Source organism: Budorcas taxicolor, chromosome 11, assembly GCF_023091745.1.
Source record: "Budorcas taxicolor isolate Tak-1 chromosome 11, Takin1.1, whole genome shotgun sequence".
NCBI classification, from domain to species: Eukaryota; Metazoa; Chordata; class Mammalia; order Artiodactyla; family Bovidae; genus Budorcas; species Budorcas taxicolor.
Genome location: NC_068920.1, coordinates 152963524 through 152985788, shown reverse-complemented (window position 1 = coordinate 152985788; position 22265 = coordinate 152963524). Strand labels below are relative to the sequence as shown.

The following is a 22265-nucleotide window of genomic DNA, read 5'->3' as shown; positions in this document are numbered from 1 at the left end:
TATGTGGATTACATAGAAGAACCTATTAGAATGGATGGAAAGGAAGAAGTAAAGGAAAAAATTCTATAACAAATTCAAGGAGTAAAGTCATAGACTTAGGAAGGGCTGTAGTGCTCAGTTGAATTTAAGTCTTTAAGGAGCTTGAAGAATATACATAAATTAACTAGAATTGTTATGAGCTGTAACCTATGACCCATGACTTGCTTTTTGATTCAAACTCTTTCAGGAGGGCTCTTTGTCACTCATCATGGGCTGTGCCCCTAATGCTTCACATTCTCCAGTGTTCTTGCTTCTCATGTTCTCAGGAGCTGAAGTCCCCCCCGTTGTCCTCTTTGTCCTGTTCCTGGCTATTTACCTGACCACCGTGATGGGGAATGTGACTTTAGTGCTGCTCATCTCCCGGGACTCCAGGCTCCACTCACCTATGTACTATCTGCTCCGTGGTCTCTCAGTTATAGACATGGGGCTGTCCACAGTCATTCTGCCCCAGTTGCTGGCCCATCTGGTCACTCATGACCCAGCCATTCCTGCTGCCCGCTGCCTGGCCCAGTTATTCTTCTTCTATGTGTTTGGTGTTACAGACACACTTGTTATTTCTGTCATGGCTCTGGATCGATACATGGCCATCTGTGACCCTCTGCACTACCCTTCAGTGATGAATCGCCAATGCTGTGCCCGCTTACTGGCCTTGTGTTGGGTGGTGTCTGTGGTGCACACCATGCTGCATGTGGGTCTCCTCTTGCCTCTCTCCTGGGCTGCGGATGCCGAAGGCAACGTTCACCTTCTCCACTTCTTTTGTGACCACCGACCACTTTTGCGAGCCTCTTGCTCTGACATCCATTCCAATGAGCTGGCCATATTCTTGGAGGGAGGCTTCCTCATGGTGGGCCCTTGTACCCTCATTGTACTCTCCTATGTCCGCATTGGGGCCACCATCCTACGTTTGCCCTCAGCAGCTGGTCGCCGCCGTGCAGTCTCCACCTGCGGGTCCCATCTCACCATGGTTGGCTTTTTCTATGGTACCATCATCTGGGTCTACTTCCAGCCTCCTTCCCAGAACTCTCAGGATCAGGACATGGTGGCTGCTGTGATGTACACGTCCATTACTCCTTTGGCCAACCCTTTTGTGTACAGCCTTCGCAACAAGGATGTCAAGAGTGCATTCCATAGGCTGCTTAGAGGAGGGAGAGTGGCCTCCTGATTAGCCTGATGCTTTTGAACTGTGGTGTTGGAGAAGACTTGAGAGTCCCTTGGTCCGCAAGAGATCAAATCAGTCAATCCTAAATGAAATCAACCCTGAATATTCATTGGAAGGACTGATACTGAAGCTGAAGCTCCAATACTTTGGCCACCTGATGTGAAGAGCTGACTCATTAGAAAAGACTCTGATGCTGGGAAAGAGTGAAGGCAGGAGGAGAAGGGGGTAACAGAGGACGAGATAGTTGGATGGCATCTCTGACTCAATGGGCATGAGTTTGAGCAAGCTCTGGGAGATGATGAAGGGCAGGGAAGCCTGGGGTGCTGCAGTGCATGGGTTGCAAAGAGTCAGACATGACTGAGCAACTGAACAGCAACAACAAACAGCCATGTTGGTTAGATGAAGAAAGAAGTGGGCAGATTTGAGCAGGGCTGCTTTTGGAGTTGAAAGCGGGGAATGGCCCGGGCAATTTGTGGAACTCCAGTTTTAGTTCTTGTTGATCTGGTGCTCTGACAGCTGTGAAAATTCCCGCATTCATGCCACACATGCTCAGGGCTTCCTCATTATCAAGCCTCCAGAATTTTCCCTTTGGCCATTTATCTTCAGAGGATAGAAGTGCATCACTAAGCCTGGGTTATGTAATTCCAGTTGCAGAAATATGGGAATGATGTGAAATTCTGAGCTAAAGCAAAGACAGTGAAGTTAATTACCGTCACATTGAATTCTGTGAGCTGGTTTGTGGGGAGTGGGTTGCTGTATGTGAGAAAGTTAGTGGGAGAGAAGTTTGGGTAAATAGAGATGTCAATTTCTTACCTTTTTCATTAAGTGAGCAAATATATGCCCAGAAGTGAGTGTGAAACGGGGGCCATGATTCTATTATTCCACACCTGAGCCCCAGTTTCCGTGGGCTTCTCATGTTATGAATGTCCTATTCTGATGCATGTGAATTCTGTTTTGTATACTAATATTTTCAGTTAATTTTAATTTACATTTCTTAAAGTAAAATATATGAAGAAAATGCAAGCTAAATACTTTGCTGCATAATACAAGAAACAGTGAACTATTTAAACAATAGATAAAATAAATTGGTTGTACTTAGATTTTCGAGAACTAGACATTGACCTCTATTTTGTGATCTCTTAAATTTACAGTGATAATCATTGATATTTAATTGATATATAATTAACATATGTCATTGTGTAAGTTTAAGGTGTACAATGTGTTCATTTGTTACATTTATATACTATAGTTTGATTACCAGTATCCCCTCTAGCATATAATTATCATTTCTCTTTTGTGGTGGGAACAATTAAGATCTAGTTGCTTAGAAATTTAGGAGTTTATGATACAGTATGGTCTATATTTAGTCTGATGTGCATTATTTCCAAGGCTTATGTATCTACTAGTTGTAGGTTTGTTCCCTTAAGCAACATCTTCCCAATTCTACCTGTAACCCCAACTCCTGGTAACCAGCAACATCTTCCCAATTCTACCTGTAACCCCAACTCCTGGTAACCACCATTTTACTCTGTTTTTGTGATTTTATTTTCTTCAGATCCCACATATAAGTGGTATCATACAGCACTGTCTTTCTCTGACTGACCTAATGTAGCATAATGTCTTCATAGTTCACCTGTGTTTCTGCAAATAGCAGGATTTCCTTCTTTCTCATAGCTGAGTAATATTCCATGGTATATATGTATCACATTTTCTTTACCTGTTTGTCCATTGATTGACACTTAGGTTGTTTCCCTATCTTGGTTATGTTGAATAATGCTATAATAAACATGGGAGTGCCAGGATATGCCCAGAAGTGGGATTGCTGGATTGCATGGTAGTTATATTTAAAATTTTTTTGTTTTCCATAGTGGCTATACTAATTTATATTTACACCATCAATGCCCAAGAGTTTCCCTTTTCTCCACATCTTGGCCAACACTTGTCTTTTTGATGATAGCCATTCAAACATGTGTGCAGCGCTGTTTTGTTGTGGGTTTAGTTTGGATTTCCCCAATGGCTTCCCTGATAGCTCAGTTGGTAAAGAATCTGCCTGCAATACAGGAGACCCTGGTTCCATTCCTGGGTCAGGAAGATCTGCTGGAGAAGGGACAGGCTACCCACTCCAGTATTCTTGGGCTTCCTCTGTGGCTCAGCTGGTAAAGAATCTGCCTGCAATGCAGGAGACCTGGGTTTGATCCCCGAGTTGGGAAGATCCCCTGGAGAAGGGAAACGCTACCACTCTAGTATTCTGGGCTGGAGAATTCCATGAACTGAATAGTCCATGAGGTCACAAAGAGTTGGACACGACTGAGCGACTTTCACTTTCACTTTCAATGATTAGTGATGTTGAACACCTTTTCATGTACTTGTTGGCTATTTGGATGTCTTTTTAAAAAGAATCTACTCAGACCTTATGCTTATTTCTTTCTCTTTTTTTTTTGCCTTTTTAATTTTTTTTTATTTTACTTTACAATACCATATTGGTTTTTCTTAATCAGATGTTTTTGGTTGTTGTTATTGAATTCTGTCAGATTATGGTTTGCAAATATTTTCTCACATTCTGTATGTTGACTTTTCAATGTTTCTTTAGCTGTGCAGAAGCTTTTTAGTCCGATGCAGTCACACTTGACTTTTACTTCTGCTCTTTGTGCTTTTGTTATATACAGCCACTGTCATATACAGTTGCCCAGATCAATATGAAGGGCCTTCTTCCCTATCTTCTTCTAGCAGTTTTATGGTGTCAGGACTTATGTTTAAGCATTTAATCCATTTGAGCTAATTTTTGTGCACAGTGGAGGACAAAGGTTCAGCTTTATTATTTTTTAATATGTGTTTGTTCAGTTTCCCCAACATCATTTGTTTAAGAAATGATCCTTTCTCCACTGAGTATTCTTTGTCCCCTTGTCAAAAATCAATTGACAGGGATTTCCCTAGTGGTCTAGTGGTTAAGAATCTGCCTTGCAATGCAGGCAAGGGGTTTGATCCCTGGTTGGGGAGCTAAGATCCAACATGCCATGGAGCAACTAAGCCCTTGGCAATTACTGAACCCATGTGCCACAACTAAAGAGTCTGTGTACTGCATCAAAATGTCCTACATGCTGCAACTAAGACACATGCAGCCCAAAGAAAAAAAAAATCAATTGAAAAGATAAATAGGTCTTTTCTAGACTCTCAACTATATTTTATTGGCCTATATGTCTATCATTTTTTATGTACCATATTCTTTTTTAAGTGTATTTTTCACAAAGTGTTTATTTATTTAAATTTTTAGCTGTACCATGTGGCTTGTTTGGGATCTTAGTTCCCGGACCAGGGATCAAACCCAGACCCTTGGCAGTGAAAGTATGAAGTCTTAACCACTGGACTTCTATATTATTTTCATTGCTGTAGTTTCAAAATAAATTTTGAAATAGAAACACATGAGCCCTTCGCCTTTGTTCTTCAGTATTTTTCAAGACTGTTTTGGGAACCCATGGTTCCTTTCAAGTCAATATTAGATTTGCTTTCCATTTCTACAAAATAGTCTGGTGAGATTTTTATCATTGATTTTAGAAGCCAATTTGTGAAGACTTGAATAAAATTAGGTAATTCATTGGACGATAGGTCAGGTTGCGATGAAGGACAAACACTGTAAGCCAGGAGACTTTGAATGCCAGCAGAGGCATTTGGAACAACAACAAAAGAAAGAAAAGAAAAAAAGAGGATGAATCTCCAGGGGGCAGTTCCTCCTTCAAAACATGAAAAAACTGGCAAGTATTGATTTGGCCAAAAAGTTCATTTGGGTTTTTCTGTAAGATGTTGCAAAAACCCAAATGAACTTTTTGGCCAACCCAGTGCCATCAGAATCAATATTTTCAGACTCTAGTAGGTGAAAAACATCTTCAAGACCCAGATAATCACAATGGTGTGATCATTCACCTAGAACCAGACATCCTGGAATGTGAGGTCAAGTGGGCCTTAGGAAGCATCACTACAAAGTCAGTGGAGGTGATGAAATTCCAGTTGAGCTGTTTCAAATCCTGGAAGATGATGCTGTCAAAGTGCTGCACTCAATATGCCAGAAAATTTGGAAAACTCAGCAGTGGCCACAGGACTGGAAAAGGTCAGTGTTTATTCCAGTCCCTAAGAAAGGCAATTCCAAAGAATGTTCAAACTACCCCACAACTGCACTCATTTCACATGCTAGTAAAGTAATGCTCAAAATTCTCCTAGCCAGGCTTCAGCAATACGTGAACCATGAACTTCCAGATGTTCAAGCTGGTTTTAGAAAAGGCAGAGGAACCAAAGGTCAAATTGCCAACATCCACTGGATCATGGAAAAAGCAAGAGAGTTCCAGAAAAACATCTATTTCTGCTTTATTGACTATGCCAAAGCCTTTGACTGTATGGATCACAATAAACTGTGGAAAATTCTGAGAGAGATGGGAATACCAGACCATATGACCTGACTCTTGGGAAACCTATATGCAGGAAGTAACAGTTAGAACTGGACATGGAACAACAGACTGGTTCCAAATAGGAAAAGGAGTACGTCAAGACTGTATATTGTCACTCTGCTTATTTAACTTATCTGCAGAGTACATCATGAGAAATGTTGGGCTGGATGAAGCACAAGCTGGAATCAAGATTTCTGGGAGAAATATCGATAACCTCAGGTGTGCAGATGACACCACCCTTATGGCAGAAAGCAAAGAAGAACTAAAGAGCTTCTTGATGAAAGTGAAAGAGGAGAGTGAAAAAGCTGGCTTAAAGCTCAACATTCGGAAAACAAAGATCATGGCATCTGGTCCCATCACTTCATGGGAAATAGATAGTGGAAACAGTGTCAGACTTTATTTTTCTGGGCTCCAGAATCACTGCAGATGGTGACCGCAGCCATGAAATTAAAAGACACTTACTCTTTGGGAGGAAAGTTATGACCAACCTAGACAGCATATTAAAAAGCAGAGACATTACTTCGCCAGCAAAGGTCCATCTAGTCAAGGTTATGGTTTTTCCAGTAGTCATGTATGGATGTGAGAGTTGGACTATAAAGAAAGCTGAACGCTGATAAACTGATGCTTTTGAACTGTGGTGTTGGAGAAGACTCTTGAGAGTCCCTTGGACTGCATGGAGATCCAACCAGTCCATCCTAAAGGTGAGCAGTCCTGGGTGTTCATTGGAAGGACTGATGTTGAAGCTGAAACTCCAATATTTTGGCCACCTGATGTGAAGAACTGACTCATTTGAAAAGACCCTGATGTTGGGAAAGATTGAAGGTGGGAGGAGAAGGGCACAACAGAGAATGAGACGGCTGGATGGCATTACTGACTCAATGGACATGAGTTTGAGTAAACTCTGGGATTTGGTAATGGACAGGGAGGCCTGGCGTGCTGCAGTCCATGGGGTCACAAAGAGTGGGACACAACTGAGCAACTGAACTGAACTGAACTGGACTGAATAGGTGAAAATGAAAGTGAAAGTCGCTCAGTCGTGTCCAGCTCCTTGCGACCCCATGGACTATACAGTGCATGGAATTATCGAGGCCAGAATACTGGAGTAGGTAGCCATTCCCTTCTGCAGGGTATCTTCACAACCAGGGTCTGAACCCAAGTCTCCTGCATTGCAGGCAGATTCTTTACCAGCTGAGCTATCAGGGAAGCCTCTAATAGGTAAAGGTTTACATCAACAAAAAATAATCACCAGGAGAAAAATCACTGAAACAGGATAGAAGATCTTCATGGAATTTTATAAGTTTCCCAACCCAACCCATGGTTGGTCTTGTTCTCAACATTCTGCATTCCCAAGAATCTCCCCAATGTTCATATAATCTCATTATGGTGCTCTACATCATTCTGTTTGTTTTGTACACACAGATGTGTTTAAATCAAGTATTCTGAGGTGAAACAGAGAGAGCAAAATGGCTAAATGAAATCCATCAAAAGAATTTAATCGGGTGAGGGCAGGAACTGAGAAAGTCATTGGCGAGCAGAATGGAACCATGATAAGAACTGAAGTTGTCCCACTGCTGTATCATAAACCCTCATGTCTTGCCATTAATTCAGCTGAGTTAAAATGTTAGCACTGATAACAAACACTCGATAATTATAGAAAGGCTAGGTTAAATGTTTTTCTATCTAGTTCCAGGAATTCTTCCCTTTTGTTTTGTTTCTCTCCCAAATTTTAGTTTAGTTTGGCGTTTTGAGTTGTTTAAATCTATATATGTGTATTTCTTCTTGAGATGCTGATATGGGAATTGAGTTCCCCTTAAGGTTTTTCTTGTCTAACTGTTGATGTGATGCAAGGCCACTGTGTCCCCTAAGGGATAGACCTTCCCTACAGGCACAGTTGTTTTTAGATGCTTTACAGTCTTAGCCTCAGTGAGATTTAGATATAAGGAAGAAGGAGGAGCCACCTGTGCTACCATCCCAGTTGATAAAGGAAGATACAAGGGCTCAGACCATTCTAAATAATATTTCATCTGAACAAAATTGGAGTCTCCTGGGGTTGGTAGAATTCCAGAATGAGTGCATGTAAATGGCACTGTCTCACTGGGGTGAGCTGTTCTACAGAAAAGCCTTTATGGAAAATGACAAAAAGGGAATCCCTAGTTTTGCGAGAGGTGAAGGAAATGGCAACCCACTCCAGTGTTCTTGCCTGGAGAATCCCAGGGACAGGGGGACCTGGTGGGCTGCCATCTATGGGGTTGCACAGAGTTGGACACTACTGAAATGACTTGGCAGCAGTTTTGTGAGAATGTGGAGAAGAAACACAGTTCCACCCAAATTTTCTAAACTGAGTGTACATTAAGTACAAAGAAAAGGTGTGATTAAGGTTACACTGTGCCCTAAGAGTAAACAGAAAGGGAATAGGAAATAAGTAAACACATAATCCTCTTGTAGAAAGCAATGTGATACTGGTACTCAAAATATACCAAGAATAGAGTGAGGTTCAAACGTCATAGTCAAAAAAAGCAATGGGATGGAGGAATTGACAATGATGACACAGAAAGATATGTTTTTGAGTGAAAATAATAAAGCTTAGATGGAGAATATAGTCATGTAATTGGAGAGGGTATGGACAGATATTTCAGCCCCCAGGTGCAAGAAATGTGGGACAGGGGACCCAATTTATTTTGTGAGAATGTTGACAATATATTCTTGGGACAGAGAAAAAGAGGTTCAGATTTATACATCTCAGATTCAACCTTTGTGATTCATCAACACAGGGGAAAAGCCTAGAAATAGAATTTAAATCAAGAAGGTAATATATAAAACATATCTGTAACATTCAGATATTGATAAAACAGGGAAGACTATGTGTTCCTTGGTGCTTTCATTAAAGAAGAAAGACAAGAAGAGCACAATTGGAGTTTGACACTTTAGCTCTCTCCTTTCTTCAGGACTCTGTATGTTCCTAAAGTACAGGTGGGAACTGGGAAATCTGAGATGTTTTTCTATCTCATTCCAGGAATTCTTCCCTTTGTTTTGTTTCTCTCCCAAATTTCAGTTTAGTTTGGTGTTTTGAGTTGTTTATATCTATGTATGTGTATTTCTTCATCTCTCTCCTAAACGAACTACTCCTCTCTGTGTCTTCTAGAATCAGCATCCTTGATCTCTGCACGTTGTCTGAAAAGGATTCACAGAGCTCAGATTCTGATGAGAATAATGTTAAAATATTGGAAAATAACCAAGATATAGAGATGAGTATTGAAAAAGTCAGAAGAATACTACCACAGCTTATGACTATTATTGCATATAATCAGTTTTCAAATACAGTTTTGCTTTGCTTGAGAGAAAATGGACTCTATATTATTACATTTTAATCCCCATGATGGATAAATTTATACTCTTTGACACTCTTTCCTTCTCAAAGATGATTTTCTCTCACCCTTTCCCCATGAAGGGACTTGTTCAATATTTCTTCCTTCCCATCTTTTTTTTTTCCTCTCACCTTCTTCTATACCTCCATGTAGATGTCTGTGTGTGCTCACTGGCTTGAATGTATAATAGAATCATAAGAGCATATAGTTTGAGCCATATCACTGACATGGAAAAGAATACATGAAGAAATAAAGACAAAAGAACAGACACTGGAAAACATAAGTTTTCTTTATCTTTTAAGCTCCTGTGAGCTTTTCTTTAAAGAAAGCACCAAGAGAGATGGCCTTAAAATGGTTTTGATTCTGTATCTTAATGTTAGGGATATTATCTTTTGGTGCGTGGAACACTGGACTCACTAAAGAATAAAAGAAACTGTAACACATGATTTGGCACTGCCATGATAAAAATTTACACAGTTAGACTAATGTTAATGTTGTCTACTGATTTTTAGCATTTACTTGGAAGACTTAACTATGCCTACAACCCGTAATCTGTGTGTTTTCAATCTTGACAATATGCAAATAAAGATATACCTTTCCAAATTTGGGGTGGGGGGTGCAGAGGTGAGGAAGATAAGTAGAGTCTGAAGCTGATAGACTGTAGATTGAAGTAAATCATTTAAAAGCAGAAAAGCAACTAATTGAAGAGCTAAAATATCATCAAAAATAGAGGAAAAGAAGGAAGAGTGGCAATAATGTAAATAAGATAAAACTTTATCTTTTATGATAAAGAGCCAAAAGATTATCTTTAATTAATAAAAACTGGCACATAGATATATAAGTATGTACCACTTTATTTAGATGCAGAGAGGTGTGAATCACTAGAAGGGGTCAAACTAAACACACAGGTGTGTAAATGTAGGGTAAGAGACTTCTGCTTTTTTAGTATATGTTCTCTTGCACTCTACTATTTTAAAATTATTTTACTCACATTCATGAGAAAATGCTGAAAATATATAAATATATCCTTGCTCCCAAAACAACCTCAAAATGTTACCTCTTTGATGTGCTGCATAAATCTACCTATAGGAAAAACCTAAGCTGAAAAGTCACAAGAATCTCATCCACTAGCAGATTATATTATTCCTTGAAAATAAATCATTAACAAAGTCAACAATTATATTTATCATTGCTAGTCTCATCCCAGGTAAGTTCATTTGACTTAATGGAATACGCGCTCTCCTGCGGGAATAAAAAGTTGAGTTTCTGGACATGCAAAGCTAGGACCAGATCTTAATTTCAGTGCCTCAGCAAAGACATAGAGACTCAGACATCTGGCCAGAGTCTGAGGATCTTTCCCTTCTCCTTCCAGCTCTGAGAAATGAAGTGTGATGGTTGAGGCTGATAAAATTACACAGTAAGTTCCCTACATGTGAACCTTCAAGCTGTGAACTTTCAAAGAAGTAATGTGCATCTGGTTCCAGCAAGGAACCAGAACTTGGGCCATCATTGTCAGGCGTGAGTGAAACTGCAGCTTGCCCTCCATCTCCTGTTGCTGATGATCCTTCAGTTCTTCATCTCCCACCTCATCTGCCTCCTCAAGCCAGTAACTCTTCTTCCTGTTCAGTTGATGCCAGCCCTTGTATGGTAGCTGTTGTACTGTACTACTACACTTTTTAAGGCACTGTATTGTAAGATTTAAAATGTTTTCTTTATTTTTTGTTTGCTTTTTTAAAATGTATTATCAACATATTGCAGTACAGTGTTCTGTAGCCAATTGTGTTAGTTGGGTATCTAGGCAATGTTGAACTTATAAATGCATTCTTGGAAGGGAACTTGTTTGTATATAAGGGGCTTACTGTACAGGATTAAGTCCAGGTTTTGTTGCTCAGATCACATAAGACCTTCACTAGAGTATTCTTTATGCTTTAACTTTCTCATCTGTAGTTAAGTGGTTGAAAGCAGTTTCTACCATGAGTGACTGTTGTGAGAATCAAATGCCTGATATTTAGAATGCACACAGCAAGCACCAAAGACATTATATGTTCAGTGATTACTTGTTATACAGTGAAGTTCAGAAAGTCCAGGACTGTGTGTGAGATATCCTGTTGTCATTAGTATTAACCAAATTGAGAGATTGTAAGTGGTCAATACATGAACCTGGAATATACTAAAGAATGGGTAGGTGAGTGGATGAATAAGAAATAATGGCCTGGGAAAAAAATTAAAGAGAAAAAAATTCATTTTGGAAAACTAGGGACATCTGCACAAGAAAAGGTGTTTCCTGCAAGCTATCTCTGAATAAATTTCAACCTTATTTGATCTTAACACTTGCTCTTTGTGGGTGATGTGGATTGAGGCTTATGCTGCTAGAAACAGGACAGAAGTAACAGAATTTGTTTTATTGGGCCTGTCCAGCTGGCCAGAGATGCAACCAGTTATTTTTGGGATCGTCCTTCCCATGTACCTGGTGGCAGTTATGGGCAATGCTCTGTTAATGACTGCTGCCCTCTCAGACCCCAAGCTTCAGACCCCCATGTACTTCCTGCTCAGCCAACTTTCCTTCATTGACATCTCTCTGACAACCATCACTGTTCCCCAGATGCTGGTGCACACACTGTCTGTGAACAGAACCATCTCCTTCAACTGCTGCATGCTCCAGCTCTTCTTTTTCATGGCTGTGGGCAGCATGGAAGGCCACTTGTTGGCTGCCATGGCCTATGACCGCTATGTGGCTATCTGTGACCCCTTAAGATACTCTGCCATCATCAGCCATCACCTCTGCTTACGCATAACATTGACCTCGTGGGTGATTGTCAGCCTCAACAGCCTCCTTTATAGTGTGTTGGTCACCCGCTTAACTTTCTGTGGCAACCAGGTCACCCACTTCTTCTGTGACATCACACCCTTGCTGAAGCTCTCCTGTACCCGGCCAGTGGTCAATGAGATGTTAATATTTACTGAGGGGGTAGCCGTGGTGGTCAGCCCCTTCTTCTTTATTTTAGGTTCCTATGCCCGCATTGGTGTGGCCCTAACCCACATGTACTCAGTTGCTGCCCTGCGTAAAGCCCTGTCCACCTGTAGCTCCCACATCCTGGTTGTACTGCTCCTGTACGGCTCTGTGATCTGTGTGTACCTCCGGCCATCTTCCAGCTACGACTTGGACCAGGAGCGTCAGGTGGCCATCTTTTACACAGTCGTTACCCCTATGCTAAACCCACTGATCTACAGCCTAAGAAACCAGGAGGTGAAGGGTGCCCTGCGAAGGCTTTTCAGGAAGCTCTGTATCTCAAGCAACTTCCAACCTGGTTCCCAGGCAAACGGGGAATGGCAGCACAGCTCCTGAACCCTTTATGTAGCATCGATATTTTAACAATATTCATTCTTCCAATCCACGCCCATGAGGTTGTTCCTTTGATTTGTGTCTGCTTTCTTTCATCAATGATTTATGGTTTTACTGTACAGTTTTTTTAATCTCCTTGGTTAAATTTATTCCTAAGTAGCTGGTTCTTTTTGTTGTTATTATAAATGGGATTGTTTTCTTGTTTTTCTTTTCAGATAGATTGCTATTGTTGTAAAGATACACATCCCTTTGAGAGATAAAGGAGGTAGTATCCATAATTACACTGAAACAATAGAATCAAGGAGTTCTTTTGTGCAAACATAGGATCTCCAAGAAATTTTATTTTCCTTAAAGAAGTCAGAATGAAAGAGAGTTCAAAAGCCCAAGGGAAAATGCTAGGGCTTGTTCGAAGGTAGTATAGTGTAAGCGGTTAAGGGAATGGATTTTGGAGACAGAGTGAATTCGTATCCCAGGTCTGTCATTACTTGCTGTGTGATTGTTTTGTGCCTATGATAACCAGTGAGCTGGTCAGGCCCTTTTGATTCTTATTATGATTGTAAGGTACCCTCAGCAGCTCTTTGGGGAAATTTGGGGGGAGGAAATGTTTATTACTCACAAGTACTGGAAAGGACAAGCACATCTTGGGCCATCCAATGAGGTTATGGATAGAGGGAGAGAGCGTGGGCTTAGAGTTCTGCTTTTATTGGGGATGAAGATAAGGGATTCATCTTCAAGGTTCACTATTTAATGGATGGATTTAAAACCCAAGAGTGGGAATTTCAATCACAGGAAGAATAAAATCAAGGGGCCCAAACAAACAGTTAATCTAAATCAACCAAGATCTCTAAACCAAGGAGGTGGGTGTGGCTGGCAGTATGTCAGGTAGCCTTTGAAATGCATGCTTCCTCAATCAAAGCTTAAGTCAGGCTCTTGCATCACAAAAAGAAAAACACAGGGTTTATTTATTTGTTTATTTTTGTTTGTTTTTAAATTAATTACTCAATTTATTTTACCTTACAATATTGTATTGGTTTTGCCATACATTGACTTGAACCCACCATGAGTGTACATGTGTTTCCTATCCTGAAACTTCCTCCCACCTCCCTCCTACCTCCCTCCCTGTACCATCCCTCTAGGTCATCCCAGTGCACCAGCCCCAAGCACCCTGTATCATGCATCAAACCTGGACTGGTGATTCATTTCACATATGATATTTACATGTTTCAATGCCATTCTCCCATATCATCCCGCCCTTGCCCTCTCCCACAGAGTCCATAAGACCGTTCAATACATCTGTGTCTCTTTTGCTGTCTCTCATACATTTCCTTCTTTCTAAATCCCATATATATGCGTTAGCATACTGTATTGGTGTTTTTCTTTCTGGCTTGCTTCACTCTGCATAATAGGCTCCAGTTTCATCCACCTCATTAGAACTGATTCAAATGTATTCTTTTTAATGGCTGAGTAATATTCCATTGAAACACAGGGTTTAAATGTGTATCCTCTTTGGTAATTATTCAATTACTCTCTGCCTCAGCTATCCGTTTATAAAGAGAGAAATAGTATGTATAATTAAGGTTTAGAGTTCATAAGGATTTGATGAGTACAATATATGTAAAACACCATAACAATGACCAGTCCACATTAACTATCATTATTATTATTACTTATTATTAATAGCATACTGAAGGGTTAATGTGGCCACAGTAGGGAAAGTGGAGATGTGCTGCTTGCAAACAGGATGTTCTGCTAAGGAGACGGACACAGCCTTGAGATTAATGGTCCCTTGCAAATAAGGGAACATTCCCTTCTTGTGATAAGGGCTCTGGACAGACTCTGCAGTAAGCCGGAATTTCACTCCCTTTTGCTGTACGATAACATTTATTCACATGCGCTGTATTGAACAAGCTTGGTCATACAGTCTGGAATTCTGCTCAGGGGGGCTATATAAAAATAAACCGCGAGCTTGCTTGCTTGCACCGCAGTTATTATTTTTCCTCTGGCCAGAGTGTATCTGTCTCTTGTATGTCTTGTATGTTTTATTGCATTTCACTCATAATCTCCAGAAATCTCCTACACATACACATGAAGAAATGATGGGAGAAAAGGGCAAAGAATGGCTAGATAAGGGTTTGCATATCTGTATGTATCCAAAGACTTGATGAAATGAAAGGCCAGAAATTAATCTGCCTCATTCTTTTTATCAACTGCACAGCAATTCATAGTATGTGTGTTGAATTAGTTTGGATTTCCTTCAAAGTCCTAAATAAGAAACAATCCTAAACCTCAGTGGCTTATAACAACAAGCTTTTATTTCCCAGTCAAAAGTCTGGAGGCTAAAGGGCCAACCATGCGTTAGACCCCAGGTCACGTTCAGGTCTGTTCAATTTATTTCTTATTCTGAGATCCAAGCTAAGCGGCCCTAACTACACAGGGTGAGCTTTTCTTCTCATGATGAAAGCCAGAGCTCAAGAGGGCAAACCAAATCTTCTAAACCCATTCAAAGCTCTTTATCTGAAGCAGCATTTGTTATCCCTGTTCATAAACTGTGGGCTAAAGCAAATCCAAAGTCAAAGGGATGGAGATGTGTATTCTGTTCTCAGTGAAGCCATGGCAAGGATATGAAGAGAAGGAAGAACAGATAGATACTATCTAACTACTAAATATGATAGTGTTACTATTAGTTGTTCCGTCGTGTCTGATTCTTTGCGACCCCATGGGCTGTAGCCCACCAGGTTCCTCTGTCCATGAAATTCTCCAGACAAGAATATTGGAGTGGGTAGCTATTCCCTTCTCCAGGGGATCTTCCCAAACCAGAGATTGAACCCAAGTCCCCTGCATTATAGGCAGATTGTTTACCATCTGGGTCATGAGGGAAGCCCCAATATTCATTGGAAGAACTGATGCTGAAGCTGGAGCTCCAATACTTTGGACACCTGATGTAAAGAGCCAACTCTTTGGAAAAGACCCTCATTGCAAAAGCTGGGAAAGACTGAGGGCAGGAGGAGAAGCAGGTGACAGAGGATGAGATGGTTGGATGGCATCACTGACTCAGTGGACAAGAATTTGAGCAAAGTCTGGGGATAGTGAAGGACTGGCTTGCTACAGTCCATGGGGTCGCAGAGTCAGACACGACTTATCGACTGAACAGCAACACTGGACATGATGAACCAAAAATTCCGTTAGTATGTGTGAAGATTGTTTCTAATTTTTTACTGTCATAGACAATAATATACTGAACCTAAAATAGATGTGTGTATTTACTCATAAAATATATGTTTATTCATTACATGTGCTTATTCTGTGTGATAAACTCCTAGAAGAGGAAGATATCTAAATACAAAATTTTTGATGGAAGTGCCCAATTCTATCCATTTCTTCAAAGATATTTAATTTACTCTCTTGACCATTTCTTCACCTTAAGAAAATTCTTCCCATGGGAGCAGGGCGGATTCTTAGAAGAGGGTAGAGTGCTAAGAAGTGAGGCTAATCCATGGGTAAAGAATGAAGATTAGCAACAAAACTAAAGACAGAGAAGGAGGAAGGTGGGGCTGGGAGGCAGGAAATGGAATTCGGAAAATTTTTTTTGGTATATAAGATGCTTACTGGCAAATGTTAGTTAACTAACCACAGGTTGGCTTTATCTTTTCTTATCATTTTATAAGTGCCATGGCTCTCAAAATCACTGCAGATATTTACTGCAGCCATGAAATTAAAAGATGCTTGCTCCTTGGAAGAAAAGTTATGACCAACCTAGACAGCATATTAAAAAACAGAAACATTACTCTGCCAACAAAGGTCTGTATAATCAAAGCTATGGTTTTACCAGTAGTCATGTATGGATGTGAAAGTTGGACTATAAAGAAAGCTGAGGGCTGAAGAATTGATGCTTTTGAACTGTGGTTTTGGAGAAGACTCTTGAGAGTCCCTTGGACAGTAAGGAGATCCAACCAATCCATCCTAAAGGAAATCAGTCCTGGGTGTTCATTGGAAGCACTGATGTTGAAGCTGAAGTTCGAAAATTTTGACCACCTGATGCAAAGGACTGACTCATTGGAAAAGATTGATGCTGGGAAAGATTGAAAGCAGGAGGAGAAGGGGACGATAGAGGATGAGATGATTGGATGGCGTCTCTGACTTGATGGACATGACTTTGAGCAAGCTCCAGGAGTTGGTGATGGACAGGGAAGCCTGATGTGTTACAGTCCTTGGAGTCTCAAAGAGTTGGGCATAGCTGAGTGACTGAACTGAACTGATGGCTCCCATTACCTTGGAAGATTTATTATCCTGGTGCAAAGACTAAGGCGGTATAGCTTCTCAAACCCATTTCAATGGTTTAAATTTTGACCAAGCCTTATATATATATATATATATTTTAAAATAATAAACCCTTACTCTAACTAATTACACAAAAATTATTACAATTTTATTTCCTTCTTGACTTTGTGCCTATAACAATCCATATTATATGATAGAAACTTTATCTAGACAGATGGACCAAATTGACTTGTACTTGTGACATCTGCTTCAGGTCCTGGGAGGCCACTTTCACTTTTCCTTTTGATCCTATACCCACAAAACTGAAGAATCAACATTACTGTTGGTCACACCACGCATCATGTGGGATCTTAATTCCCCAGCCAGGGATTGAACTCTGGCCCCCTGCCTTGGGAGCACAGAGTCTTAACCACTGGCCCACCTGGGAAGCCCAAGAATCAACGTATTGGTAGACATCTTGGCTCTTGGACCTGCTCCCCATGTCCAGCATTGATTGGTCATCAAACACATTGTTGTTGTTCAGTTGCTAAGTCATGTCTGACTCTTTGCAATCTCATGGACTGCAGCACACCAGGCTTCCTTGTCCACTATCTCCCAGAGTTTGCTCAAACTCATGTCCATTGAGTCAGTGGTGCCATCCAATCATCTTATCCTCTGTCACCCCCTTCTCCTCCTGCCTTCAATCTTTCTCAGCATCAGAGTCTTTTCCAATGAGTTGATCTTCTCATCAGGTGGCCAAAGTGTTGGAACTTCAGCTTCAGCCTCAGCCTCAGTCCTTCCAGTGAATATTCAGGACTGATTTTCTTTAGGATTGATCTCCTTGTAGTTCAAGGGACTCTCAAGAGTCTTCTCCAACACCACATTTCGAAAGCATCAATTTTTCAGCACTCAGCCTTCTTTATAGTCCACTTCTCACATCTGTATATGGCTACCGGAAAAACCATAACTTTGACTATATGGACCTGTGTCAGCAAAGTGATGTCTCTGCTTTTTAATATGCTGTCTAGGTTTGTCATAGCTTTCCTTCCAAGGAACAAGCATCTTTTAATTTCATGGCTGCAATCACCATCTGCAGTGACTTTGGAGCCCAAGAAAATAAAATCTATCAGTGTCTCCACTGTTTCCCCATCTATTTGCCATGAAGTGATGGCACTGAATGCCATGATCTTTGTTTTTTGAATGTTGAGGTTTAAGCCAGCCTTTTCACTTTCCTCTTTCACTTTCATAAAGAGTCTCTTTATTTCTCCTTCACTTTCTGCCTTTAGAGTGGTATCGTCAGCCTTGTGGCAAAGGGCTTTTCATAACTCAGTGAAGCTATTAATCATGCCCTGTAGGGCCACCCAAGATGGACAGGTCATAGTGGAGAATTCTAACAAAATGTGGTCCACTGGAGAAGGGAATGGCAAACCACTCCAATATTCTTGCCTCAAGAACCCCGTGATCCATGAAGCAACCCCTTCATGGATCACAGCAGATACATAGTAATAGGCTAATTCCACATTTCAACCATAGAAAAGATTAGAAGAATCCTGAGACAGAAAGAGGTTAAGTAATCCCAGAATAATGCAGCTCTTCAAGGTTAAGGAAGTGCAAGTTGGAGAGCTGTGACAGGTGATCAGTTCTGAAGCAACTGTAACTCCTAGCCCTATAGTGGACATTTGCCATGACATCCCTCTTCCCATTCCAGAGGAGTCCCCCCATTTCCTTTGTCTTGGTGGGAGGCAGAACCTCCCTAATTTTTATGGAAAATAAAAGTAGCAGTATTGTTTTTCCAGTTCCCTTGGGAATTAGAGCTTGGGTGACTGACCAAGACTTGGCCAATCAGACGCACCACTTTGTTTTGAATCTAGAGGTGTTGATGGAGAGAATAAGAAATGAGTGCTCTTTTTGGAGGTGATCACATCTGTTTTTCAGGCCTCTAAGGGCTATGACCAGTGACTGTTTCTGGTAATGTTGGTGGGGATTCAGGTGGCATGGAACGGAGTTTGGTAGCTACAGTGGTGACCTCATCATACCAGTTCTGGGATATGATTTTGACTATGGTTCTGCCTGTATGACCTTTCTTATTCTTGTCCATTTTGCTGAACTTGTTGGCTTAGTCTTCTTGGAAATCCATGAGTTTCACATATGCTTTCAATAAACTTGTTTCCTCCATGAATAACCAGAATTAGTTTCTGTTGCCTGCATCTAAAAACTCTGAAAGTTACAATCCTGGTGTTAGAAATCAGGCCCACAGAACACCATCTGCTGTAATTAAAATCATGTTCCTGATTTACACTAAATATATAGCTCCATGTACTTTGTTTGTTTGTTTGTTTGTTTTTAGGTTTGCCAAAGACTCTTTCTTTCTTTCTTTTTTTAAAATTTTTATTTTTACTTTATTTTACTTTACAATTGGGTTTAAGAAATATTTTTAGGCAATATCCCATGAGAAAACTGTGATACATACCTAATATTTCTAGGAAGTTCTAAAGGAAACAGATATTTGAGGGACAAAAATCTTTCATAGATAAATCTTGAAATCATAGATAAAACTTGAAACTGTGTTTTGGGGTTTTATCTAAATGAAGAAGTCCAGATCCTGTTCATCCATTTCCTGAAGGCTCCCTTGACATCCTTGTTCCTTAGGCTATAAATGAAGGGGTTCAACATGGGGGTCACTACTGTGTACATGACAGTCAGGATACGACCCCCGGCCACTGAATAGCTGGTAAGGGGCCGGAAGTAGACCCATGTGAGGGTCCCATAGAATATAGCCACCACAGTGAGGTGGGAGCCACAGGTAGAAAAGGCTCTCCACTTGCCTTTGGCTGAGGGGCTCTGGAGGACTGCTGAGATGATGCAGGCGTAGGAGGCCATGATGACGGCCAGAGCGCCACTGATGACAATGACTCCCTCTGTGTGAATCATCAAGGTGTTGAGGTGGGTGCTGGAGCAGGAGACCTTCATCAGAGGGTAGAGGTCACAGAAGAAGTGGGGGATCCTGTTATCTGCACAGAAGATCAGTTTGCCCATGAGAAAGGTGTGCAGCAGGGCGTGAAGATGGGAGAGGATGTGGCACATGGCCACCAAGTGTGAACACAGCTTCCTGTTCAGAATCATACAGTAGCGGAAAGGGTGGCAGATGGCGATGTATCTGTCATAGGCCATGACAGCCAGGAGGAAGTTCTCCATGGCTGCAAAGCAAATGAAGAAATAAGTCTGTGTTAAGCAACCCATGTAGGAAATGGCCTTGGTAGAAGAGAAAATGTTCTGCAGCATCTTGGGGACTGTGGTGGAGGTGAAGCAGATGTCTGCCAAGGCCAAGTTGCTAAGAAAGACATACATGGGAGTTTGGAGGCATGGAGCAGAGATAATCAGGATGATGATGACAGAGTTGCCAGAAATGTTGATGGTATACATGAGCAGAAAAAGGAGACAGAGCGGGATCTGCTCTTCCTGGTGGGTAGAAATGCCCAAGAGAACAAAATGGGACACACTGGTCCAGGTGGTATTGTCCATCTATTACCATTAAACAAACAGGATTATTATTATTTTTAATTGAGATGTAATTGATATATAACTTTACATTAGTTTCAGGTGTATAACATAGTGATTCAATAAGTGCATGCATTATAAAATGATCACCACAATAAGTCTAGTTATTATCCATACTCATACATAGTTACAAATTTTGTTTTTCCTTATGATGAGGGCTTTTAAGATTTATTCTCTTAGCAACTCTCAGATATGCAATATGATGTTATTAACTGTAGTCACCAAGCTGTATATTACATGCCTGTTATTTATTTATTTTATTAACTGGAAGTTTGAGCCTTTGAATCCCTTTCACCCATCTTGTCCATCCCCTCACTCCCCTGCTTCCAATCTTTTCTCTATGAGCTTGTTTTTTCTTTAATTCCATGCGTAAGTGAGACCATAGAGCATTTGTCTTTCTCTGTCTGACTGTTTCACTTATCATTATACCCTCAAGCTTCATTCATGTTGTTGCAAATGGCAGGATTTCTTTCTTTTTATGGCTGCATAGTATTCCACTGTGTATGTGTTTATGCCCTCTTTATCCATTTACCCAATGATCGACATCAAGTTGTTTCCATGTCTTAGCAACTGCAAATAGTGTTGCAATGAACCTGGAGGCTGCATATATCTTTTAGAATTAGAGTTTCTGTCTTCTTTGGATAAATATCCAGAAGTGGAATTGCTGGATGATATAGTATTTTTAATTTTTAATGGAGCCTGCGTACTATTTTCCAAAAAGAATTATTTTTATAGACCTGGATATCTGAGCAGTCTGTTTAGTTACTTTTAGTTTTGTGCTCCAGGGTAAACTACACATGGGATAACTTGGTATTGATAACAGGATCAAGTGTTTAATTATTTTCCAAAATAATGAGATATGGATTTTTCATTATCAGTAGCATCATCACTATCATCATAGATAACATTTATAGAGCACTTATTTTGAATCAAGGACTTTGCTACATTATCATATTTGATTCTTACAATAACCCCATAAGGCAATTATTATTATCATATTCATTATTATTCCAGTTTTACAAACTAGAAAATGGAGGCATAGAATGTTTAAACTCATAAAGGGCAAAATCAGAACTTAAGGTCATATTTGTCTGACTCCAGAGTATGCTAGTGACAAAATATAATATGACTTCCCAAATTAAAACTAAGACATCTAATTCATGGCAATAAAACTTGCTAATGGGCTACATAACCTTGTTAAAAGAGATTTCAAAGGGCATTTGGTTAAGTATTGTCTATTTTGGGTAATGCATACCCTTGGCAGTACCCACAAACTTCTCAAAGTACACAGACATGCTTTTAGGAGAATCAATTTCTAGATTCCCGACTTATTCTCTTTACTAAAATCATTTTGTCTTCAATATGTCTCCTCATGCATTATCCTGTCTATCACTTGCCAAATAAAAGACTTACTTTCATCCATCACAAATCTTATTAGATGTATTGACTTGGGAAATAAAAACTTCAAATAAGTTAAATGAAGCAATAGTCAGCAATATTAAGAAAATGAATGGCTTTTTGGGCCAGATAGCAAGTCTATTTTGAGATCAGGGAGCTTCCAGTTCTTTGCTCTCAAAAAAATAAAAAAAGGAGAGATGTTGAAGGAGACCTAATCTACTTGTCAGCACACCATTTAAAATAATTTTTGTTAGTATGAGACACTAACTTCTGTCATATTACTTGCACAGCATTTAGTCCTCTGGAATCTCAAAGAACAAGTCTATTATTCTTTGACACAAAAAGTCCTTAAGAAATCTAAACATGAGTTAACAGAGGAAGGACTGCATGGTGGGTTTTGAAGCCCGGATACTGGACTAGAACCTGGCTCTTCCATTTAATTGTTTTATGACCTAGAGGAATTTGCTTACCCTCTATGAGCCAACTCGTCTCATCTGTAAAATGGGGGGAATGGTAATAGCACATTGCTCATAAAGTTGCTCTGAGGATCAAATGATACTTTCTGGTCCTTGGCAAGTGTTCAGTAAATGGTGACAATTATTCTGATCAATTTTTCAGACGTGTTCTGCGCCGAGTCAATGGATTTTTCTAGGAGGACAGTGCACTGCCAACTGGGTCCCTCTACCTAAACCTACTCTACTTTGTCACTG

The 22265-nt window shown here is 40.3% G+C and overlaps 3 protein-coding genes across 3 annotated transcripts; 2 read left to right on the top strand and 1 right to left on the bottom strand.

The window, feature by feature from the left end:
* The first annotated feature begins 247 nt into the window (after nt 1-247).
* On the top strand, nt 248-1201 carry LOC128056902 (olfactory receptor 1B1-like). Its single transcript, XM_052649724.1, has one exon. The coding sequence runs from the start codon at nt 248-250 to the stop codon at nt 1199-1201; it is 954 nt and encodes a 317-aa protein (XP_052505684.1).
* A 10145-nt stretch (nt 1202-11346) lies between these two features.
* LOC128055743 (olfactory receptor 24-like) lies at nt 11347-12345 on the top strand. The gene has a single exon (XM_052648277.1). It carries the CDS (start codon nt 11347-11349, stop codon nt 12343-12345), a length of 999 nt encoding a protein of 332 aa, XP_052504237.1.
* Nucleotides 12346-19176: 6831 nt separating this feature from the next.
* On the bottom strand, nt 19177-20121 carry LOC128056913 (olfactory receptor 1Q1-like). The gene has a single exon (XM_052649738.1). The coding sequence runs from the start codon at nt 20119-20121 to the stop codon at nt 19177-19179; it is 945 nt and encodes a 314-aa protein (XP_052505698.1).
* Between the last annotated feature and the right edge of the window lie 2144 nt (nt 20122-22265).

Excerpts from the sequence above, each read along its gene's own strand:
- LOC128056913 (XM_052649738.1), bottom strand. The coding sequence starts at position 20,121 with ATGGACAATACCACCTGGACCAGTGTGTCCCATTTTGTTCTCTTGGGC.
- LOC128055743 (XM_052648277.1), top strand. The coding sequence starts at position 11,347 with ATGTGGATTGAGGCTTATGCTGCTAGAAACAGGACAGAAGTAACAGAA.
- LOC128056902 (XM_052649724.1), top strand. The coding sequence starts at position 248 with ATGGGCTGTGCCCCTAATGCTTCACATTCTCCAGTGTTCTTGCTTCTC.